This window comes from Notothenia rossii (assembly GCF_949606895.1).
Source record: "Notothenia rossii genome assembly, chromosome: 3".
NCBI classification, from domain to species: Eukaryota; Metazoa; Chordata; class Actinopteri; order Perciformes; family Nototheniidae; genus Notothenia; species Notothenia rossii.
Window position 1 is genome coordinate 46,080,535 of NC_136901.1, and position 18,733 is coordinate 46,099,267.

At 48.4% G+C, this 18,733-nt stretch overlaps 1 protein-coding gene across 1 annotated transcript in view; it reads right to left on the reverse strand.

The window, feature by feature from the left end:
* Window positions 1-10,201: 10,201 nt before the first annotated feature.
* ctc1 (CTS telomere maintenance complex component 1) overlaps window positions 10,202-18,733 on the reverse strand; it is an 86,070-nt gene continuing 77,538 nt past the window's right edge. The window contains 7 exon segments of the mRNA XM_079669577.1: window positions 10,202-12,116; window positions 12,389-12,503; window positions 14,599-14,755; window positions 15,657-15,712; window positions 17,489-17,648; window positions 17,719-17,787; window positions 18,034-18,270. Of these exon segments, the coding sequence (XP_079525703.1) occupies window positions 12,025-12,116; window positions 12,389-12,503; window positions 14,599-14,755; window positions 15,657-15,712; window positions 17,489-17,648; window positions 17,719-17,787; window positions 18,034-18,270 (886 nt within the window). The 3' untranslated portion in view covers window positions 10,202-12,024.

Consider the following 18,733-nt stretch of genomic DNA (forward strand, 5'->3'; position numbering starts at 1 on the left):
TGTCAGCGCAACTTACATGATGCCAAATTTAACAAACACATTTAAATAATTGGTTTAAACGGCATAATAATAAGGACGATCGTCCGTTCTGTGATTCTCCAGAACACACAAGTTATGATATTAGGGTCATGCAGAGTGAGATGAGATCGCTGTCCCTTTAAGAGAGAGAGAGAGGGGTGCGGCTTGTGCATGTGTGTTTGTGAATGGTAGAGCGACAGTGAGGGAACGTGTGTATGTTTCTGGAAGTGAAACGGGAAAGCAGAAAAACAGAGGTCTGTGTTGTATTTTGTGAAACAGAAGAACAGCTAAATAAATGCAACGTCCTCCCAAGAAGAGCTCGCCTCTCTCCAGTCATTTAAGCTAAAGTGGGTTATTGAACCTGAAGCTTGTTGCTTCTGCCCTCCTCGACTACGGTCTGGGAGCCGACAGGAAAGTTCAACACACAGATGGCCAGTCCGCCCCTTTGTAGCATATTATTTCGATGAGAGATGAGCTGATCGTCACTGGGCTTTCAACTAAATAAACACAGCCACGCAAAAACTGCGTCATTTGTACAGCTCCTTATGGGTACTGCAATTAGTGAAGTGCTTTCCTCCGTGGTGAAACGATCAGCACTGCACCACGGAGGAAAGCGGCAGAAAGTCAACTGGAGATAAAGAGAGCGGGGCTGCGTTGCGTGCATGGCTTCCTTCTGCAGGTAACGGGGAGACGAGCTCTGGCGGCGGTCTCGCGTTCAGGATCCGAAAATTAATTTAAATATTTTGCACACTTATTCCACTTATTCCTAGTGTGCCACTGGTTACGGTGCCGCGTGCCAATGCTGGCACGCGTGCCAGGGGTTGCCGACCCCTGGTCTAGCAGGAAGGGCCCTCAGATTTTGAGATACCCCTACCCGAGGTAGAACAAATGACAACAATGATTTTTCTTATCTTTAGGTTCTCCCATTAATGAAATTGATTGTTGTCAAATGTTATTTTGGGGGAAAAAATGTTTTTTTGGTTGTTCTTTAGAACTACCCAAATCCCTGAAAAAGAGCCAAACTAGACCAGGCCGAATATGGGAAAGGTGACAAGAAATCCCATAACTTGAGAATGACAACTCTTTTCCTCTTCAGGTTTGCTGAGGTATGAACCAGGTGGCTGTCCTACATCACCAAATAGTCAGACAATTATTTAACTAAAGAAAATGCTGAATTATAGTCCTGTAAACTTAGCTTTAGTTTAGACGGAAATTGTACTTTTTGGTGATAGGAACATAGGACTCCATCACTTTTCTCTCATTTATCAGAAAAACAGAAATCCCTATAAAATATACCATTACTGAATTGTCTAGGGTGCTATTGAACACTAACCAGTAGTTGTATGGAAATAACTGGTACCGTTCCATTGCAAATTAGATTTCTTTAGACATAGGCCTACCCCTTCTCTCAGACAGTCACATTCCGAATGGGGGAGAAGTGGCACAATAGCCTATAAGTTAAGAATGCTCACTCTGATGGTCATTATATTTGGAGAGGGAAGGGAGAGAGAGAAGGGAGAGAGAGAGAGCTGCAGCGACCCCTGCAGGTGCATCAGGGCATAACACCTGAGGACGAGTTAAACTCACTCAGAGTGAAGGGAGAGAGAGAGAGCTGCAGCGCCCCCTGCAGGGTCGACAATCACAGGAGTGGGAGACACACAAGGAAGGGAGGTCAGAGTATCTGAAACGAGAGGGAAGGTTACTATTGAAAAATAAAGGGGAAAATCACTAGACCCAGACAAAAACTAACTAACATAATTTGCGAGACATGACAGTACTCCCCCCTCTAGGGACGACTCCTGACGGCCCAGGAACCTGAGGGTGCTGGCGAAAAAAGTCATTCATGAGAGTTTGATCCTCAACAAATCTTGATGGGATCCAGGAGCGTTCCTCTGGTCCATAACCCTCCCAGTCAACCAGGAACTGTCTCCCTTTGCCTCTGTTCCGGACCGCCAACAGGCGCTTGACCGTATAGACCAGGCCGCCGTCGAGCATTCGGGGGGGTGGAGGGGGTTTGGCCGCGGGAACCATGGGGCTTTCCTTTACCGGCTTCAGTTCCTTTACCGGCTTCAGTCGTCCCACATGGAAGGTGGGATGAACCCTCAGAGACCTGGGGAGACGAAGGCGAACAGAGACAGGGTTAATCACTTTGGCCACTGGGAATGGGCCTACGAACCTAGGTGCCAATTTTCGTGACACCACATGAAGGGGAAGGTCCCTGGTAGAGAGCCAGACCCTCTGGCCGGGCCTGTACTCCGGATCTGGCCGACGCTTCCGATCTGCCGCCACCTTCATGCGTTCCCCACTCCTTAGAAGAGCCCTGCGGGTGGCAGACCAGATCCGGTGACAACGCCGAACCAGGGCATGGGCGGACGGGACTGTGACTTCCTTCTCGAGGTCCGGGAAGGTAGGAGGTTGATACCCATAGGCAGCCTGGAAGGGAGTCAACCCAGTAGGGGCCGTGGGGAGCGTGTTGTGGGCGTACTCTACCCATGTGAGATGCCTGCTCCAGGAGGAAGGGTTCTGGAAGCTGAGGCAGCGGAGCCCAGTTTCTAATTCCCGATTAAGGCGTTCGGTCTGGCCATTGGACTCCGGATGGTACCCGGATGACAGGCTCACCGACGCCCCGATGAGGTTGCAGAACTCCCTCCAGAAGCGTGAGATGAACTGCGGACCCCGGTCTGAGACAATATCTTTGGGGAAACCATGGATACGGAACACATGAGTCATCATGATCTCTGCCGTCTCTTTGGCAGATGGCAGCTTGGGTAAGGCAATATAATGAACCATCTTAGAAAAACGGTCCACCACCGTGAGTACGGTGGTGTTACCTTCTGACATTGGGAGCCCAGTGACGAAATCCACGGAAATCTCAGACCAGGGCCGGCTGGGAACCGGAAGCGGCTGGAGCAGCCCCATCTGTGCCCTGGAGGATGTCTTGTTGCGGGCGCAGACAGGACAGGCCTCCACATACTCCCGGACCTCACGCTCCATGGATCTCCACCAAAAACGTTGCTTGATAAAGAATATGGTCCTCTTGACGCCAGGATGGCAGGTGAGCAGCGATGAGTGAGCCCAATGGACGACCTGTGGACGTACAGTAACAGGCACAAACAGACGGTTTGGCGGACAACCACTAGGTGCTGGGCTCTCACCGTTAGCTTGCTTCACCACAGATTCTATTTGCCAAGTGACCGCCCCTACCACACGGTTCAGTGGCAGGATGGATTCAGGCTTCTTGGCAACCGGCTCGGGGTCAAACAAACGGGACAGGGCATCCGGCTTGGCGTTCTGGGACCCCGGCCTGTAAGACAGAGTGAAGTTAAAACGGTTAAAAAACAGAGACCATCTTGATTGGCGAGAATTTAGTCTTTTAGCCTTCCTAATGTACTCGAGATTCTTGTGGTCGGTCCACACTATAAAAGGGAGCTGAGCCCCCTCCAACCAATGTCTCCATTCCTCCAGAGCAATCTTTACCGCCAACAACTCACGGTTCCCCACGTCGTAGTTCCGCTCTGCAGAGGAGAGTTTCTTGGAGAGAAAGGCACAGGGATGAAGTTTGTTGTCTTCCTTGGACCGCTGCGACAGGACAGCCCCCACCCCTTCATTTGAGGCGTCAACCTCTACAACGAAATGACGAGTTGGGTCGGGGATGATGAGGATGGGGGCTGAGGTGAACCTCTCCTTGAGACGGCGGAAAGCCTCCTCGGCCTGAGGAGACCATACAAAAGGCACCTGAGGGGACGTGAGAACATGAAGGGGAGAAGCAATGGCGCTGAAACTTCTGATGAAGCGCCTGTAAAAGTTAGCAAAGCCTAGAAAACGTTGCACCCCCTTGCGGTTGTCTGGCGTAGGCCACTTAGCCACCGCACTGATTTTGGCCGGGTCCATCTGGATCAGACCAGGAGCTATGATAAAGCCTAGGAAGGATACAGTCTTAGCATGAAACTCACATTTCTCTGCCTTCACATACAGTTTGTTCTCCAGGAGTTTTTGGAGGACCTGACGTACATGGTGAACATGAGAGTCTTTGTCAGGTGAGTATATTAAAATATCGTCAAGATATACAAACACAAAACGGTTTAAAAACTCCCTTAAAACATCGTTAATGAGTGCTTGAAAAACTCCTGGAGCATTGGTGAGACCAAATGGCATGACGAGATACTCATAGTGCCCTGTGGGTGTGTTAAAACCAGTCTTCCACTCATCCCCCTCACGAATTCTCACCAGATGGTAGGCATTACGCAAGTCTAACTTGGTAAAAATGTTAGAGTCTTGAAGTTGTTCAAAAGCAGTAGCCATGAGGGGGAGAGGATACCTGTTCTTTACCGTAATGTCATTTAAAGGAGAATAATCAATGCATGGCCTAAGGGACCCGTCCTTTTTTCCCACAAAGAAAAAACCCGCCCCAGCCGGGGAGGAAGACGGGCGGATCAGACCTGCACGAAGAGAGGTGTCAATGTACTCCTTCATAGCCTCCTTCTCCGGACCCGAGATGGAGTATAACCTACCCTTCGGAATTGGAGCCCCAGGTAACAGATTGATGGCACAATCATACGGCCTATGAGGAGGAAGGGAGGTGGCGCTCACTTTACAAAATACCTTGGCCAGGTCATCGTAACAGGGGGGAACAGAAGTTAAATCTGGGGTTTGATTCTTGCGGTCCAGGCTATGTTGAGTATTAGTAACCCGATCGGTACTACATTCCCCAGAAACCCCTCCTACTGCCATGTTTCCCACACACTTAAAACAATCCTGTGAACACTCCTGCCCCCACCCCTTAATTTTACCTGACCGCCAATCAACATAGGGGTTATGCTTGGTTAGCCAGGGAAAACCTAGGATGAGAGGATGTTGAGCAGAATTAAACAGGTGAAACGACATGAGTTCACAATGATCATCAATCATGATAGTGACGGGTTCGGTCTTGTGTGTGACATGAAATAGAAGTTTGCCATCCAGAGCACTGGCTTTCAAAGGGGACGACAAAAGTTCAGTATTAAGTCTCAGTTCATGAGCTAATCCCCAATCCATCAGGCTTTCGTCAGCCCCAGAGTCAATTAACACTTTTTGAGAGTTACTTCTTTCATGGCAGATTACCTTTATGTTGGTCAACTTGCGGGGAGGAGAGTCTGCCGTGGAAAGACGGTGAGCCACTGGTGAGCCCGTCTTTTACCGGGCATCCAGAGAGAAGATGACCTTGTTGACCGCACTAAAAACATCTTCCCTCCAGCAGGCGGCGCCGCCGCTCCTCCGTGGACAGCTTGGCACGTCCCAGCTGCATTGGCTCCTCGGCCTTGTTGGGGGACGCTGATCTCTGGGATGGAAGGAAAGAGGAACGTGGCATGGCAGTCTCCTGAGAGTGAGAAGAGTAGGAGTGCCCTCTAGGGTGGAAATAGGGTAGTGCAGCCCTGTCCTTCTCCCGTTTCCTCTCAGCAAGTCTGTTATCAATCCTTATGGACATGGCAATGACAGAGTCTAGTTCCACTGGCAGATCCAAGGGTGCCAGCTGATCCTTAATAGGGTCAGAAAGCCCATTAATAAAGGCATCGAACAAAGCAGAAGAATTCCAGCCACTATCGGCCGCAATGGTGCGAAATTCCACTGCGTAGTCTGACACACTGCGTCTTCCTTGACTTAACTTGTAAAGAGCCCGAGCTGCTTCCCTGCCTGGGGACGTGTGGTCAAAAATGTTCGTCAGGGAGTCCGTAAACTGTCCCAAAGACTCGCATATCGGCGAGTCACGTGACCATTCAGCCGTAGCCCACGCCGCCGCTCGTCCGGTGAGATGGGAAATCATAAAAGCCACCTTGGATCTCTCCGTGGGAAAGGCTGTCGGTAGTTGGCTATAATGTAAGCTGCAATTCACCAGGAATGGACGGCAGTCATGGGATTCCCCGGAAAACTTCTCAGGCGGAGCCAGGCGGATTGACACGGTGTGGGAAGCGGGCGCCGGGTCCGCATTCGCTTCGGGTCCGGCCGGAGGTGGGTGTGAGGGCTCAGTCTTGAGGTGAGCGAGCAGGTGGTGGATCTGCCCCGCCAGGTGGTTAATCTGGTTTGTAACAGATGACTCGAACTCCCTCTGGCTGTCTGTGACGTGTGATACTCCCTGCTGGATGGCCGTTAACTGATCCTCCTGTTGAGCGAGGCGGCCTCCCTGAGAGCGAAGCGCTGCTCTCAGCTGTTCAGAGTCGGCTGGGTTCATGTTTAGGCCAGTTCGTACTGTTACGACTGATTAAACGGGTATGAACTCAAATGCACAACTCACAGAATTTAACAAAAAAAAGGTTTTATTCAAACCAAAGCTCAACGATAGTGGTACAAAAACAAAATCACTCTTAAAGAGGAAAAACACTAGGAGCATGAACAACAAAAATACTTAAACAAGACGTGGCTCAAAGCTCTGCTTGGGGTTAATCCTGGATTGCTAATGCTGGTGGTAGTCACAAGGAACGAAACGAACTGGCACAGGACAAAGGGAGACGAGGACAATAAATACACCAGGTAATGGAGAACAGGTGGAAACAATCAGGGGCGGGGTCGACAATCACAGGAGTGGGAGACACACAAGGAAGGGAGGTCAGAGTATCTGAAACGAGAGGGAAGGTTACTATTCAAAAATAAAGGGGAAAATCACTAGACCCAGACAAAAACTAACTAACATAATTTGCGAGACATGACACATGTAGTGTATATTTACAGACTGTTACTAAACTAAGGAGCTCATGAACATCAGATTTAACCCTAATAGTCATTCTGGACTAAATGTCCACTTAGATAAAAACATTATATTAAAATGTTTTAATGTTCACTTCTTTGTGTTCAATCATTAAAGAAACTTCAGAAATAGTTGTATTTGTTAGTTTGATTGTTTATCACCAGATGAGAAATGTTACCATTGAATGACATGCTGGTGTGTGTGTGTGTGTGTGTGCGTGTGTGTGTGTGACCCTGAACGCAGCGTCTCTGGAAACTCCCGTCGCTTTACTTTCACTTCCTGTTCAGCCAGCAGCCAATCAGAAAATGCGCTGCCAATGACTCATCAGTTACCAGGGGCAGCAGTTTGTGAGTGAACAAAGAGAGAGAGAGAGCTGCAGCGCCCCCTGCAGGTGCATCAGGGCATAACACCTGAGAACGAGTTAAACTCACTCATAAGAGGTTTCTCAATACTCAAATTTCCCCTCCTCGACTCCTATCCTCGACTCCTCTCCTCGAGACTTGGTGCCGCCCACAGGAGATGTGAGCGGAGGACTAAGGAGGGGAACCGAGGAGAGAGGAGGGGAGCCGAGGAGAGAGGAGGGGAGCCAAGGAGAGAGGAGGGGAAGCAGCAGGCGGTTAGAGAAATGAGTACTCCTCTCCTCTGAGCGGTCATTTTAAAGAGACGTCCATTAATGATGACAGGAGGCACAGCAGCCCTCTGTCTGATGGACAGATGTGTTCATGACCACTTAGATATTTACTTTGATTCATTCACAGTGACACACACACACACACACACAGACAGACAGACAGACAGACAGACAGACAGACAGACAGACAGACAGACAGACAGACAGACAGACAGACAGACAGACAGACAGACAGACAGACAGACAGACAGACAGACAGACAGACAGACAGACAGACAGACAGACAGACAGACAGACAGACAGACAGACAGACAGACAGACAGACAGACAGACAGACAGACAGACAGACAGACAGACAGACAGACAGACAGACAGACAGACAGACAGACAGACAGACAGACAGACAGACAGACAGACAGACAGACAGACAGACAGACAGACAGACAGACAGACAGACAGACAGACAGACAGACAGACAGACAGACAGACAGACAGACAGACAGACAGACAGACAGACAGACAGACAGACAGACAGACAGACAGACAGACAGACAGACAGACAGACAGACAGACAGACAGACAGACAGACAGACAGACAGACAGACAGACAGACAGACAGACAGACAGACAGACAGACAGACAGACAGACAGACAGACAGACAGACAGACAGACAGACAGACAGACAGACAGACAGACAGACAGACAGACAGACAGACAGACAGACAGACAGACAGACAGACAGACAGACAGACAGACAGACAGACAGACAGACAGACAGACAGACAGACAGACAGACAGACACACACACACACACACACACACACACACACACACACACACACACACACACACACACACACACACACACACACACACACACACACACACACACACACACACACACACACACACACACACACACACACACACACACACACACACACACACACACACACACACACACACACACACACACACACACACACACACACACACAGCTCCTAAATCAGGCTACAGCCGTTGTGTATTTTATTTTGTGAAGCACTAAATGGTTTTAGAAACATCTGGACTCTTTGTTTGTAGATATCTACTAAACTAAAGCAGATACAGAGAGTAGGCCTGTTACACTGAGTGATATATATTATACACACTGCTCTGCTTTCTGCACGGACCTCTCAGCTGTTCTCTCTGGAAACATCGCGTCTAGTGATGTGTCGGTCGCGAACGAGCCGATTCTTTTGAACGGCTCTTTGGTATGAACGAGGGGAACCGAGTCGTACTTGGTGAGAGCCGTTCTTGTTATCGTTCAATTGTTAGTCCGCACTCACTGCCTGCCAAAATCCACTCGCCTGTTAAAAAGCTTGATTTTGTTCCCCAAACGTATTCTGTGAAGACCCGCCCCTACTCTGATTAGTAGGTTTCAGCAGGAGGAGTGAGATGGGGTGGGTCTTAACGGAATACGCGAGAGAGAGAAGTCATAACAAGTGGTAGGCTACAGGACAGGTAGACGACGCGTTTTTCGGATGGAAAATGAGCCAAACGCGAAAACGCAGCAGCATTTGGATGCACTTCAACCAAAAAAGCGCACCATTTGTAAAGGCAAAATATCCTTTAAAGCAGGGTCAACAAATGATCTCCATCGCCACTTAAAAACACAGTATCTAATATTAAGAGTTGCGTGAATTTCATTCAAGGCAAGGCAACTTTATTTACTTAACACATACGGAGGGTAAATTCAAAGTAGTACATTCACGGACATGAATGACATGGATATTATGGCGCCACCTTGTGTCGTGTTTACAAAGCAGATTATTGACATTAGGTCTGGCAATACAGTCAATCATTATCCTGGTGATTATTTCACAGACAAACCAAGTAACCCCGCCAAAAAAAACGGCTCTTTTGAACCGCTCTTTTGAACGGCTCTTTGAAAGGAACGGAGCCATAAGATCCGGCTCCCTTCAAAGAGCCATAAATCCCATCACTAATCGCGTCGCGATGAAAGCAGTTAATAAAATAATATCCAGGGGATCAATGCAGAGCTGTGATTGGCTGAGATAACTCCGGCCGTGTGTAACGCCTCCACCGTTCCCGGAAATGCATCCGTGGAGGAGCAGTCAGTGTCTCCTCGGTTATAGCTCCTCCAGAGAGCCTCCTCGGTCCTCGGTCCTCAAAGTGCATTTAGAGAAATGAGATGTCCTTCAAAATGGCGCGCTGAAATTCATTTCCGGGTCACTACCAGAGGACCGAGGAGTCGAGGAGGGGAAATTTGAGTATTGAGAAACCTCTAGAGTGAAGGGAGAGAGAGAGCTGCAACGCCCCCTGCGGGTGCATCAGGGCATTACACCTGAGAACGAGTTAAACTCACTCAGAGTGAAGGGAGAGAGAGAGCTGCAGCGCCCCCTGCAGGTGCATCAGAGCATAACACCTGAGAACGAGTTAAACTCACTCAGAGTGAAGGGAGAGAGAGAGAGCTGCAGCGCCCCCTGCAGGTGCATCAGAGCATAACACCTGAGAACGAGTTAAACTCACTCAGAGTGAAGGGAGAGAGAGAGCTGCAGCGCCCCCTGCAGGTGCATCAGGGCATTACACATGTGGACGAGTTAAACTCACTCAGAGTGAACAGAGAGAGAGAGAGCTGCAGCGCCCCCTGCAGTTGCATCAGGGCATTACACCTGTGGACGAGTTAAACTCACTGTATTTGGATCATATATTGTATATATTTATATTGAAACAATGCAATAACTGATCATTTTAAAATGAATGGAGAGACACCTGCTTTGTTTACCTGTGTGACTACCTGTGTGTCAGGTGTGCAAACAGCTGAGACAGATTTCATGAGAACAACGTGAAGATTTATTTATTCATATCAACATATTCTGTACATCTGAGATTATACATTCTAATGGACAGGTGAGCTTTGGTCGACTTCCTGTCAGTGTACAGGTGAGGTCAGTCAGTGTGTACAGGTGAGGTCAGTCAGTGTACAGGTCAGTCAGTGTGTACAGGTGAGGTCAGTCAGTGTGTACAGGTGAGGTCAGTCAGTGTTTACAGGTGAGGTCAGTCAGTGTACAGATGAGGTCAGTCAGTGTACAGGTGAGGTCAGTCAGCGTGTAGAGGTGAGGTCAGTCAGAGAGCACAAGTGAGGTCAGTCAGTGTACAGGTGAGGTCAGTCAGCGTGTAGAGGTGAGGTCATTCAGAGAGCACAAGTGAGGTCAGTCAGTGTACAGGTGAGGTCAGTCAGCGTGTAGAGGTGAGGTCAGTCAGAGAGCACAAGTGAGGTCAGTCAGTGTACAGGTGAGGTCAGTCAGTGTGTACAGGTGAGGTCAGTCAGTGTGTACAGGTGAGGTCAGTCAGAGAGCACAGGTGAGGTCAGTCAGAGAGCACAGGTGAGGTCAGTCAGTGTACAGGTGAGGTCAGTCAGTGTGTAGAGGTGAGGTCAGTCAGTGTACAGATGAGGTCAGTCAGAGAGCACAAGTGAGGTCAGTCAGTGTACAGGTGAGGTCAGTCAGTGTACAGGTGAGGTCAGTCAGTGTACAGGTGAGGTCAGTCAGTGTACAGATGAGGTCAGTCAGAGAGCACAGGTGAGGTCAGTCAGTGTACAGGTGAGGTCAGTCAGTGTGTACAGGCGAGGTCAGTCAGTGTACAGATGAGGTCAGTCAGAGAGCACAGGTGAGGTCAGTCAGTGTACAGGTGAGGTCAGTCAGTGTACAGGTGAGGTCAGTCAGAGAGCACAGGTGAGGTCAGTCAGAGTTGAGGTGTGTACAGGTGAGGTCAGACAGAGTTCAGGTGTGTACAGGTGAGGTCAGTCAGAGTTCAGGTGTGTACAGGTGAGGTCAGTCGGAGTTGAGGTGTGTACAGATGAGGTGTACAGGTGAGGTCAGTCAGAGTGGAGGTGTGTACAGGTGAGGTGTACAGGTGAGGTCAGTCAGAGTGGAGGTGTGTGCAGGTGAGGTGTACAGGTGAGGTCAGTCAGAGTGGAGGTGTGTACAGGTGAGGTGTACAGGTGAGGTCAGTCAGAGTGGAGGTGTGTACAGGTGAGGTCAGTCAGAGTGGAGGTGTGTACAGATGAGGTGTACAGGTGAGGTCAGTCAGAGTTGAGGTGTGTACAGGTGTGTACAGGTGAGGTCAGTCAGAGTGGAGGTGTGTACAGATGAGGTCTACAGGTGAGGTCAGCCAGAGTGGAGGTGTGTACAGGTGTGTACAGGTGAGGTCAGTCAGAGTGGAGGTGTGTACAGGTGAGGTCAGTCAGAGTGGAGGTGTGTACAGGTGAGGTCAGTCAGAGTGGAGGTGTGTACAGATGAGGTGTACAGGTGAGGTGTTTACAGGTGAGGTCAGTCAGAGTTGAGGTGTGTACAGATGAGGTGTACAGGTGAGGTGTACAGGTGAGGTCAGTCAGAGTGGAGGTGTGTACAGATGAGGTGTACAGGTGAGGTGTTTACAGGTGAGGTCAGTCAGAGTTGAGGTGTGTACAGGTGTGTACAGGCGAGGTCAGTCAGAGTGGAGGTATGTACAAATGAGGTGTACAGGTGAGGTCAGTCAGAGTGGAGGTGTGTACAGATGAGGTGTACAGGTGAGGTGTGTACAGGTGAGGTCAGTCAGAGTTGAGGTGTGTACAGGTGAGGTCAGTCAGAGTTGAGGTGTGTACAGGTGAGGTCAGTCAGAGTTGAGGTGTGTACAGGTGAGCTTCAGAGGCGGAGTCACTCTGGTCATGAAGTCTCGGTCTCCTCGGCTGAACCTCTTCATCTCTGAAACAGACAAGGTGAAGCTCATCATCACGGCCGGCGCTCTACAGGTGAGTTCACAGTAGGGCTGTCCCGAATACCATTTTTCAGGCTCTGGATATTTGGTAGTAATCAGAAGCGAATATTCGGCCCGCGCCAACCGCTTCAACCGTGTATTTTGGTGTATTCACGGCATTCTTTTTGTTATTCTACAGTATTGTTGTTTTATAGTTATTTGTTAATGTAACCCAGTTTGTGTTCTTTGAAATTCAAAAGGATATTGTGAGTTTCATCACCTTCTGATCTCTGAGCTTTCTGTTTCCTGCAGGTGAGAGACAGCTGACGACACACCACCTCACTGCTGCACACACACAACAGGAAGTGGAGGAGAGGGTCCTCTGAGTCACACACCTGAGAGAAAGACAGGTAAACACACACCTGAGAGACAGACAGGTAAACACACTGCAGAGGCCTGTACTACGAATCCAGTTCAACAGACCCTGGATCTCTCTGAGTTACCCGGTTTACCTAATCCAAAACAAACGCACTCTCACTAAGCTGTCCTACGACGCTGGTTATCAACTGGGTAACTCAAGCCAGCTAGCAACATTTGACCAATCAGAGACCAACCAATACAGACAGGTAAACACACACCTGAGAGACAGACAGGTAAACACACACACCTGAGAGACAGACAAGTAAACACACACCTGAGAGACAGACAGGTAAACACACTGCAGAGGCCTGTACTACGAATCCAGTTCAACAGACCCTGGATCTCTCTGAGTTACCCGGTTTACCTAATCCAAAACAAACGCACTCTCACTAAGCTGTCCTACGACGCTGGTTATCAACTGGGTAACTCAAGCCAGCTAGCAACATTTGACCAATCAGAGACCAACCAATACAGACAGGTAAACACACACCTGAGAGACAGACAGGTAAACACACACACCTGAGAGACAGACAAGTAAACACACACCTGAGAGACAGACAGGTAAACACACACCTGAGAGACAGACAGGTAAACACACACCTGAGCGACAGACAGACAGGTAAACACACACCTGAGAGACAGACAGACAGGTAAACACACACCTGAGAGACAGACAGACAGACAGACAGGTAAACACACACCAGAGAGACAGACAGGTAAACACAAAACTGACAGACAGACAGGTAAACACACACCTGAGAGACAGAAAGGTAAACACACACCTGACAGACAGACAGGTAAACACACACCTGACAGATAGACAGGTAAACACACACCTGAGAGACAGAAAGGTAAACACACACCTGACAGACAGACAGGTAAACACACACCTGACAGATAGACAGTTAAACACACACTTGAGAGACAGACAAGTAAACACACACCTGAGAGACAGACAGGTAAACACACTGCAGAGGCCTGTACTACGAATCCAGTTCAACAGACCCTGGATCTCTCTGAGTTACCCGGTTTACCTAATCCAAAACAAACGCACTCTCACTAAGCTGTCCTACGACGCTGGTTATCAACTGGGTAACTCAAGCCAGCTAGCAACATTTGACCAATCAGAGACCAACCAATACAGACAGGTAAACACACACCTGAGAGACAGACAGGTAAACACACACACCTGAGAGACAGACAAGTAAACACACACCTGAGAGACAGACAGGTAAACACACACCTGAGAGACAGACAGGTAAACACACACCTGAGCGACAGACAGACAGGTAAACACACACCTGAGAGACAGACAGACAGGTAAACACACACCTGAGAGACAGACAGACAGACAGACAGGTAAACACACACCAGAGAGACAGACAGGTAAACACAAAACTGACAGACAGACAGGTAAACACACACCTGAGAGACAGAAAGGTAAACACACACCTGACAGACAGACAGGTAAACACACACCTGACAGATAGACAGGTAAACACACACCTGAGAGACAGAAAGGTAAACACACACCTGACAGACAGACAGGTAAACACACACCTGACAGATAGACAGGTAAACACACACCTGAGAGACAGAAAGGTAAACACACACCTGACAGACAGACAGGTAAACATACACCTGACAGATAGACAGTTAAACACACACTTGAGAGACAGACAGGTAAACACACACCTGAGAGACAGACAGGTAAACACACACCTGAGAGACAGACAGGTAAACACACACCTGAGAGACAGACAGGTAAACACACACCTGAGAGATAGACAGGTAAACACACACCTGAGAGACAGACAGGTAAACACAAAACTGACAGACAGACAGGTAAACACCCACCTGAGTGACACAGACAGGTAAACACAAAACTGACACACAGACAGGTAAACACAAAACTGACAGACAGACAGGTAAACACCCACCTGAGAGACAGACAGGTAAACACACACCTGAGAGACAGACAGGTAAACACACAGCTGAGAGACAGACAGGTAAATACACAGACTGTTATTGGTCCATAGCAGCTGCTGTGAAACAGGAAGTGGTACTGACCAGGCTCCGCCCCTGAGGGTAGACTCGGATGTGACCTCTGACCCGCAGCGCTCTCTGAAGCCCCTCCCACTGAGAATCAGCCAATCCCAGCAGAGCACGAACCTGAGCACCTGAGAACCAGACGTGAGCCTCACCTGTGCCGTCATCAATCACCAGCCTGAAAACACAGGTACACACAGGTAAATACTCAGTTAAGTACACAGGTAAATACTCAGGTAACTACACAGTTAAATACCGAGTTAACACAGGTACACACAAGTGAGTACTCAGGTACACACAGGTAAATACTCAGGTAAGCACACAGGTAAATACTCAGGTAACTACACAGTTAAATACCGAGTTAACACAGGTACACACAGGTGAGTACTCAGGTACACACAGGTAAATACTCAGGTAAGCACACAGGTAACTACACAGTTAAATAGCGAGTTAACACAGGTACACACAGGTGAGTACTCAGGTACACACAGGTAAATACTCAGGGAAGCACACAGGTAAATACTCAGGTAACTACACAGTTAAATACCTAGTTAACACAGGTACACACAGGTGAATACTCAGGTAAGTACACAGTTAAATACCGGGTTAACACAGGTACACACAGGTAAGTACTCAGTAACTACACAAGTAAACACTGAGTAAAAACAGGTACACACAGGTAAGTACTCAGTAACTACACAGATGAGTACTCAGTAACTACACAGGTGAGTACTCAGGTACACACAGGTAAGTACTCAGGTAACTACACAAGTAAACACCGATTAAAAACAGGTACACACAGGTAAATACTCAGGTAAGTACACAGGTAAATACACAGTTAAATACCGGGTTAACACAGGTACACACAGGTAAGTTCTCAGTAACTACACAAGTAAACACTGAGTAAAAACAGGTACACACAGGTAAGTACTCAGTAACTACACAGGTGAGTACTCAGTAACTACACAGGTGAGTACTCAGGTACACACAGGTAAGTACTCAGGTACACACAGGTAGGTACTCAGGTAAGTACTCAGTAAATACACAGGTGCACACAGGTAGAGGAGGAGCAGTCTTACTTCACTGTGGACTGAAAGACAGACGAGGAGGATCCACACTGAGCGCTGGAACAAGACTGAGAGACACAGAGGACAGTTACTGTTACCACCTGTTCATATAACACCTCACCTGTTCATACAACACCTCACCTGTTCATACAACACCTCACCTGTTCAAATAACACCTCACCTGTATGTACTATATCTCTACACCTGTGTGTACTAACTCACCTGTGTGTGTACTAACTCACCTGTGTGTGTACTAACTCACCTGTGTGTGTGTACTAACTCTCCTGTGTGTGTACTAACTCACCTGTGTGTGTACTAACTCACCTGTGTGTGTACTAACTCACCTGTGTGTGTGCTAACTCACCTGTGTGTGTGTACTAACTCACCTGTGTGTACTAACTCACCTGTGTGTGTACTAACTCTCCTGTGTGTGTGTGTACTAACTCACCTGTGTGTGTACTAACTCACCTGTGTGTGTACTAGCTCTCCTGTGTGTGTGTGTGTGTGTGTGTGTGTGTGTGTACTAACTCACCTGTGTGTGTACTAACTCACCTGTGTGTGTACTAACTCACCTGTGTGTGTACTAGCTCTCCTGTGTGTGTGTGTGTGTGTGTGTGTGTGTGTGTGTACGAACTCACCTGTGTGTGTACTCACTCACCTGTGTGTGTACTCACTCACCTGTGTGTGTACTAACTCACCTGTGTGTGTACTAACTCACCTGTGTGTGTGTGTACTAACTCACCTGTGTGTGTAATAACTCACCTGTGTGTGTACTAACTCACCTGTGTGTACTAACTCACCTGTGTGTGTACTAACTTACCTGTGTGTGTGTACTAACTCACCTGTGTGTACTAACTTTCCTGTGTGTGTGTACTAACTCACCTGTGTGTACTAACTCACCTGTGTGTGTACTAACTTACCTGTGTGTGTGTACTAACTCACCTGTGTGTACTAACTCTCCTCTGTGTGTGTACTAACTCACCTGTGTGTGTACTAACTCACCTGTGTGTGTGTACTAACTCACCTGTGTGTGTACTAACTCACCTGTGTGTGTAATAACTCACCTGTGTGTGTACTAACTCTCCTGTGTGTGTACTAACTCACCTGTGTGTGTCCTAACTCACCTGTGTGTGTGTGTGTGTGTGTGTGTGTGTACTAACTCACCTGTGTGTGTGTACTAACTCACCTGTGTGGGTGTACTAACTCACCTGTGTGTACTAACTCTCCTGTGTGTGTACTAACTCACCTGTGTGTGTGTACTAAATCACCTGTGTGTGTACTAACTCACCTGTGTGTGTACTAACTCACCTGTGTGTGTCCTAACTCACCTGTGTGTGTACTAACTCACCTGTGTGTGTCCTAACTCACCTGTGTGTGTAATAACTCACCTGTGTGTGTACTAACTCTCCTGTGTGTGTACTAACTCACCTGTGTGTGTGTGTGTGTGTGTGTACTAACTCACCTGTGTGTGTACTAACTCACCTGTGTGTGTGTACTAACTCACCTGTGTGTACTAACTCTCCTGTGTGTGTACTAACTCACCTGTGTGTGTACTAACTCACCTGTGTGTGTACTAAGTCACCTGTGTGTGTACTAACTCACCTGTGTGTGTGTACTAACTCACCTGTGTGTGTACTAACTCACCTGTGTGTGTACTAACTCTCCTGTGTGTGTACTAACTCACCTGTGTGTGTACTAACTCACATGTGTGTGTAGTAAATCACCTGTGTGTGTAGTAAATCACCTGTGTGTGTACTAACTCACCTGTGTGTGTAGTAAATCACCTGTGTGTGTAGTAAATCACCTGTGTGTGTAGTAACTCACCTGTGTGTGTAATAACCCACCTGTGTGTAGAGGCCTCCGCACAGCGAGCAGCTCCACCTCAGCTGCAGCAGCAACAGACAAACCACGTGACCTCTGACCCGACCCACAAAGAACCTCTGCTCCATGCTACCTGTCCACACACCCAGGTGCATCATGGGAGCAGGAGGAGGGCACACACAGCTGACAGGAAGCAGATCCAAACATCAGAACATTTCAAAACAAGAAACAGAGAAAAGAAGAGAGCAGTTACCTGGAGTCTCCCAGAGAGGTGACGGTGAGAGAGCTGACCTGTAGCTGACTGCAGTACACCCCCCCTGACCTACACACACATCCACATCCACACACACACACACACACACACACACACACACACACACACACACACACACACACACACACACACACACACACACACACACACACACACACACACACACACACACACACACACACACACACACACACACACACACACACACACACACACTACTTGGTCTCAGAACCTTAATGTGTATGTATGTATGTGTGTGTGGTGTGAGTGTGTGTGTGTGTGTGTGTGTGTTACCTGGACACTCTCCTCTGGAAAGCTGACAGCAGCAGTGTGTTGCCAGGCAACAGTCCAGGTGGGTAGGGGGTGTGGCTCAGGTCCAGGTACACCTGCAGACTACGCCCACTCTGATCACACACTGTGAGGCGCACACCTGCACACACACCTGCAGACACACCTGCACAGGAGCCTCTGCTGCGCTCCGTTACACTGATCCTGTCTGTCACCTGAGCCTGAAAACACACCACCTCTGAGCTACACACACACACACACACACACACACACACACACACACACACACACACACACACACACACACACACACACACACACACACACACACACACACACACACACACACACACACACACACACACACACACACACACACACACACACACACACACACACACACACACACACACACACACACACACACACACCGTGTTCTCTAACACAGGACATGTTTTGCCGAATAAAAGAGCAATCTTTCCCTTTAGCTCTTTTCTGTTCTTTGGTTTTAGCGCCTGGCCGACGCGCTCACACATCACTCAGAGATATATTGCTTGTTTTTGGTACATTTATTTCCATGCTATCGTTTCCATTTCTTCACTGTTCGTTCTCTTCTTCAAACACACAAATGTACCAGACGATGTTGAAACAGTTTCGTCACTTAAATAAACAAATCTTCTCTCCTCTGCAGTGCAGCGCTCAAAAC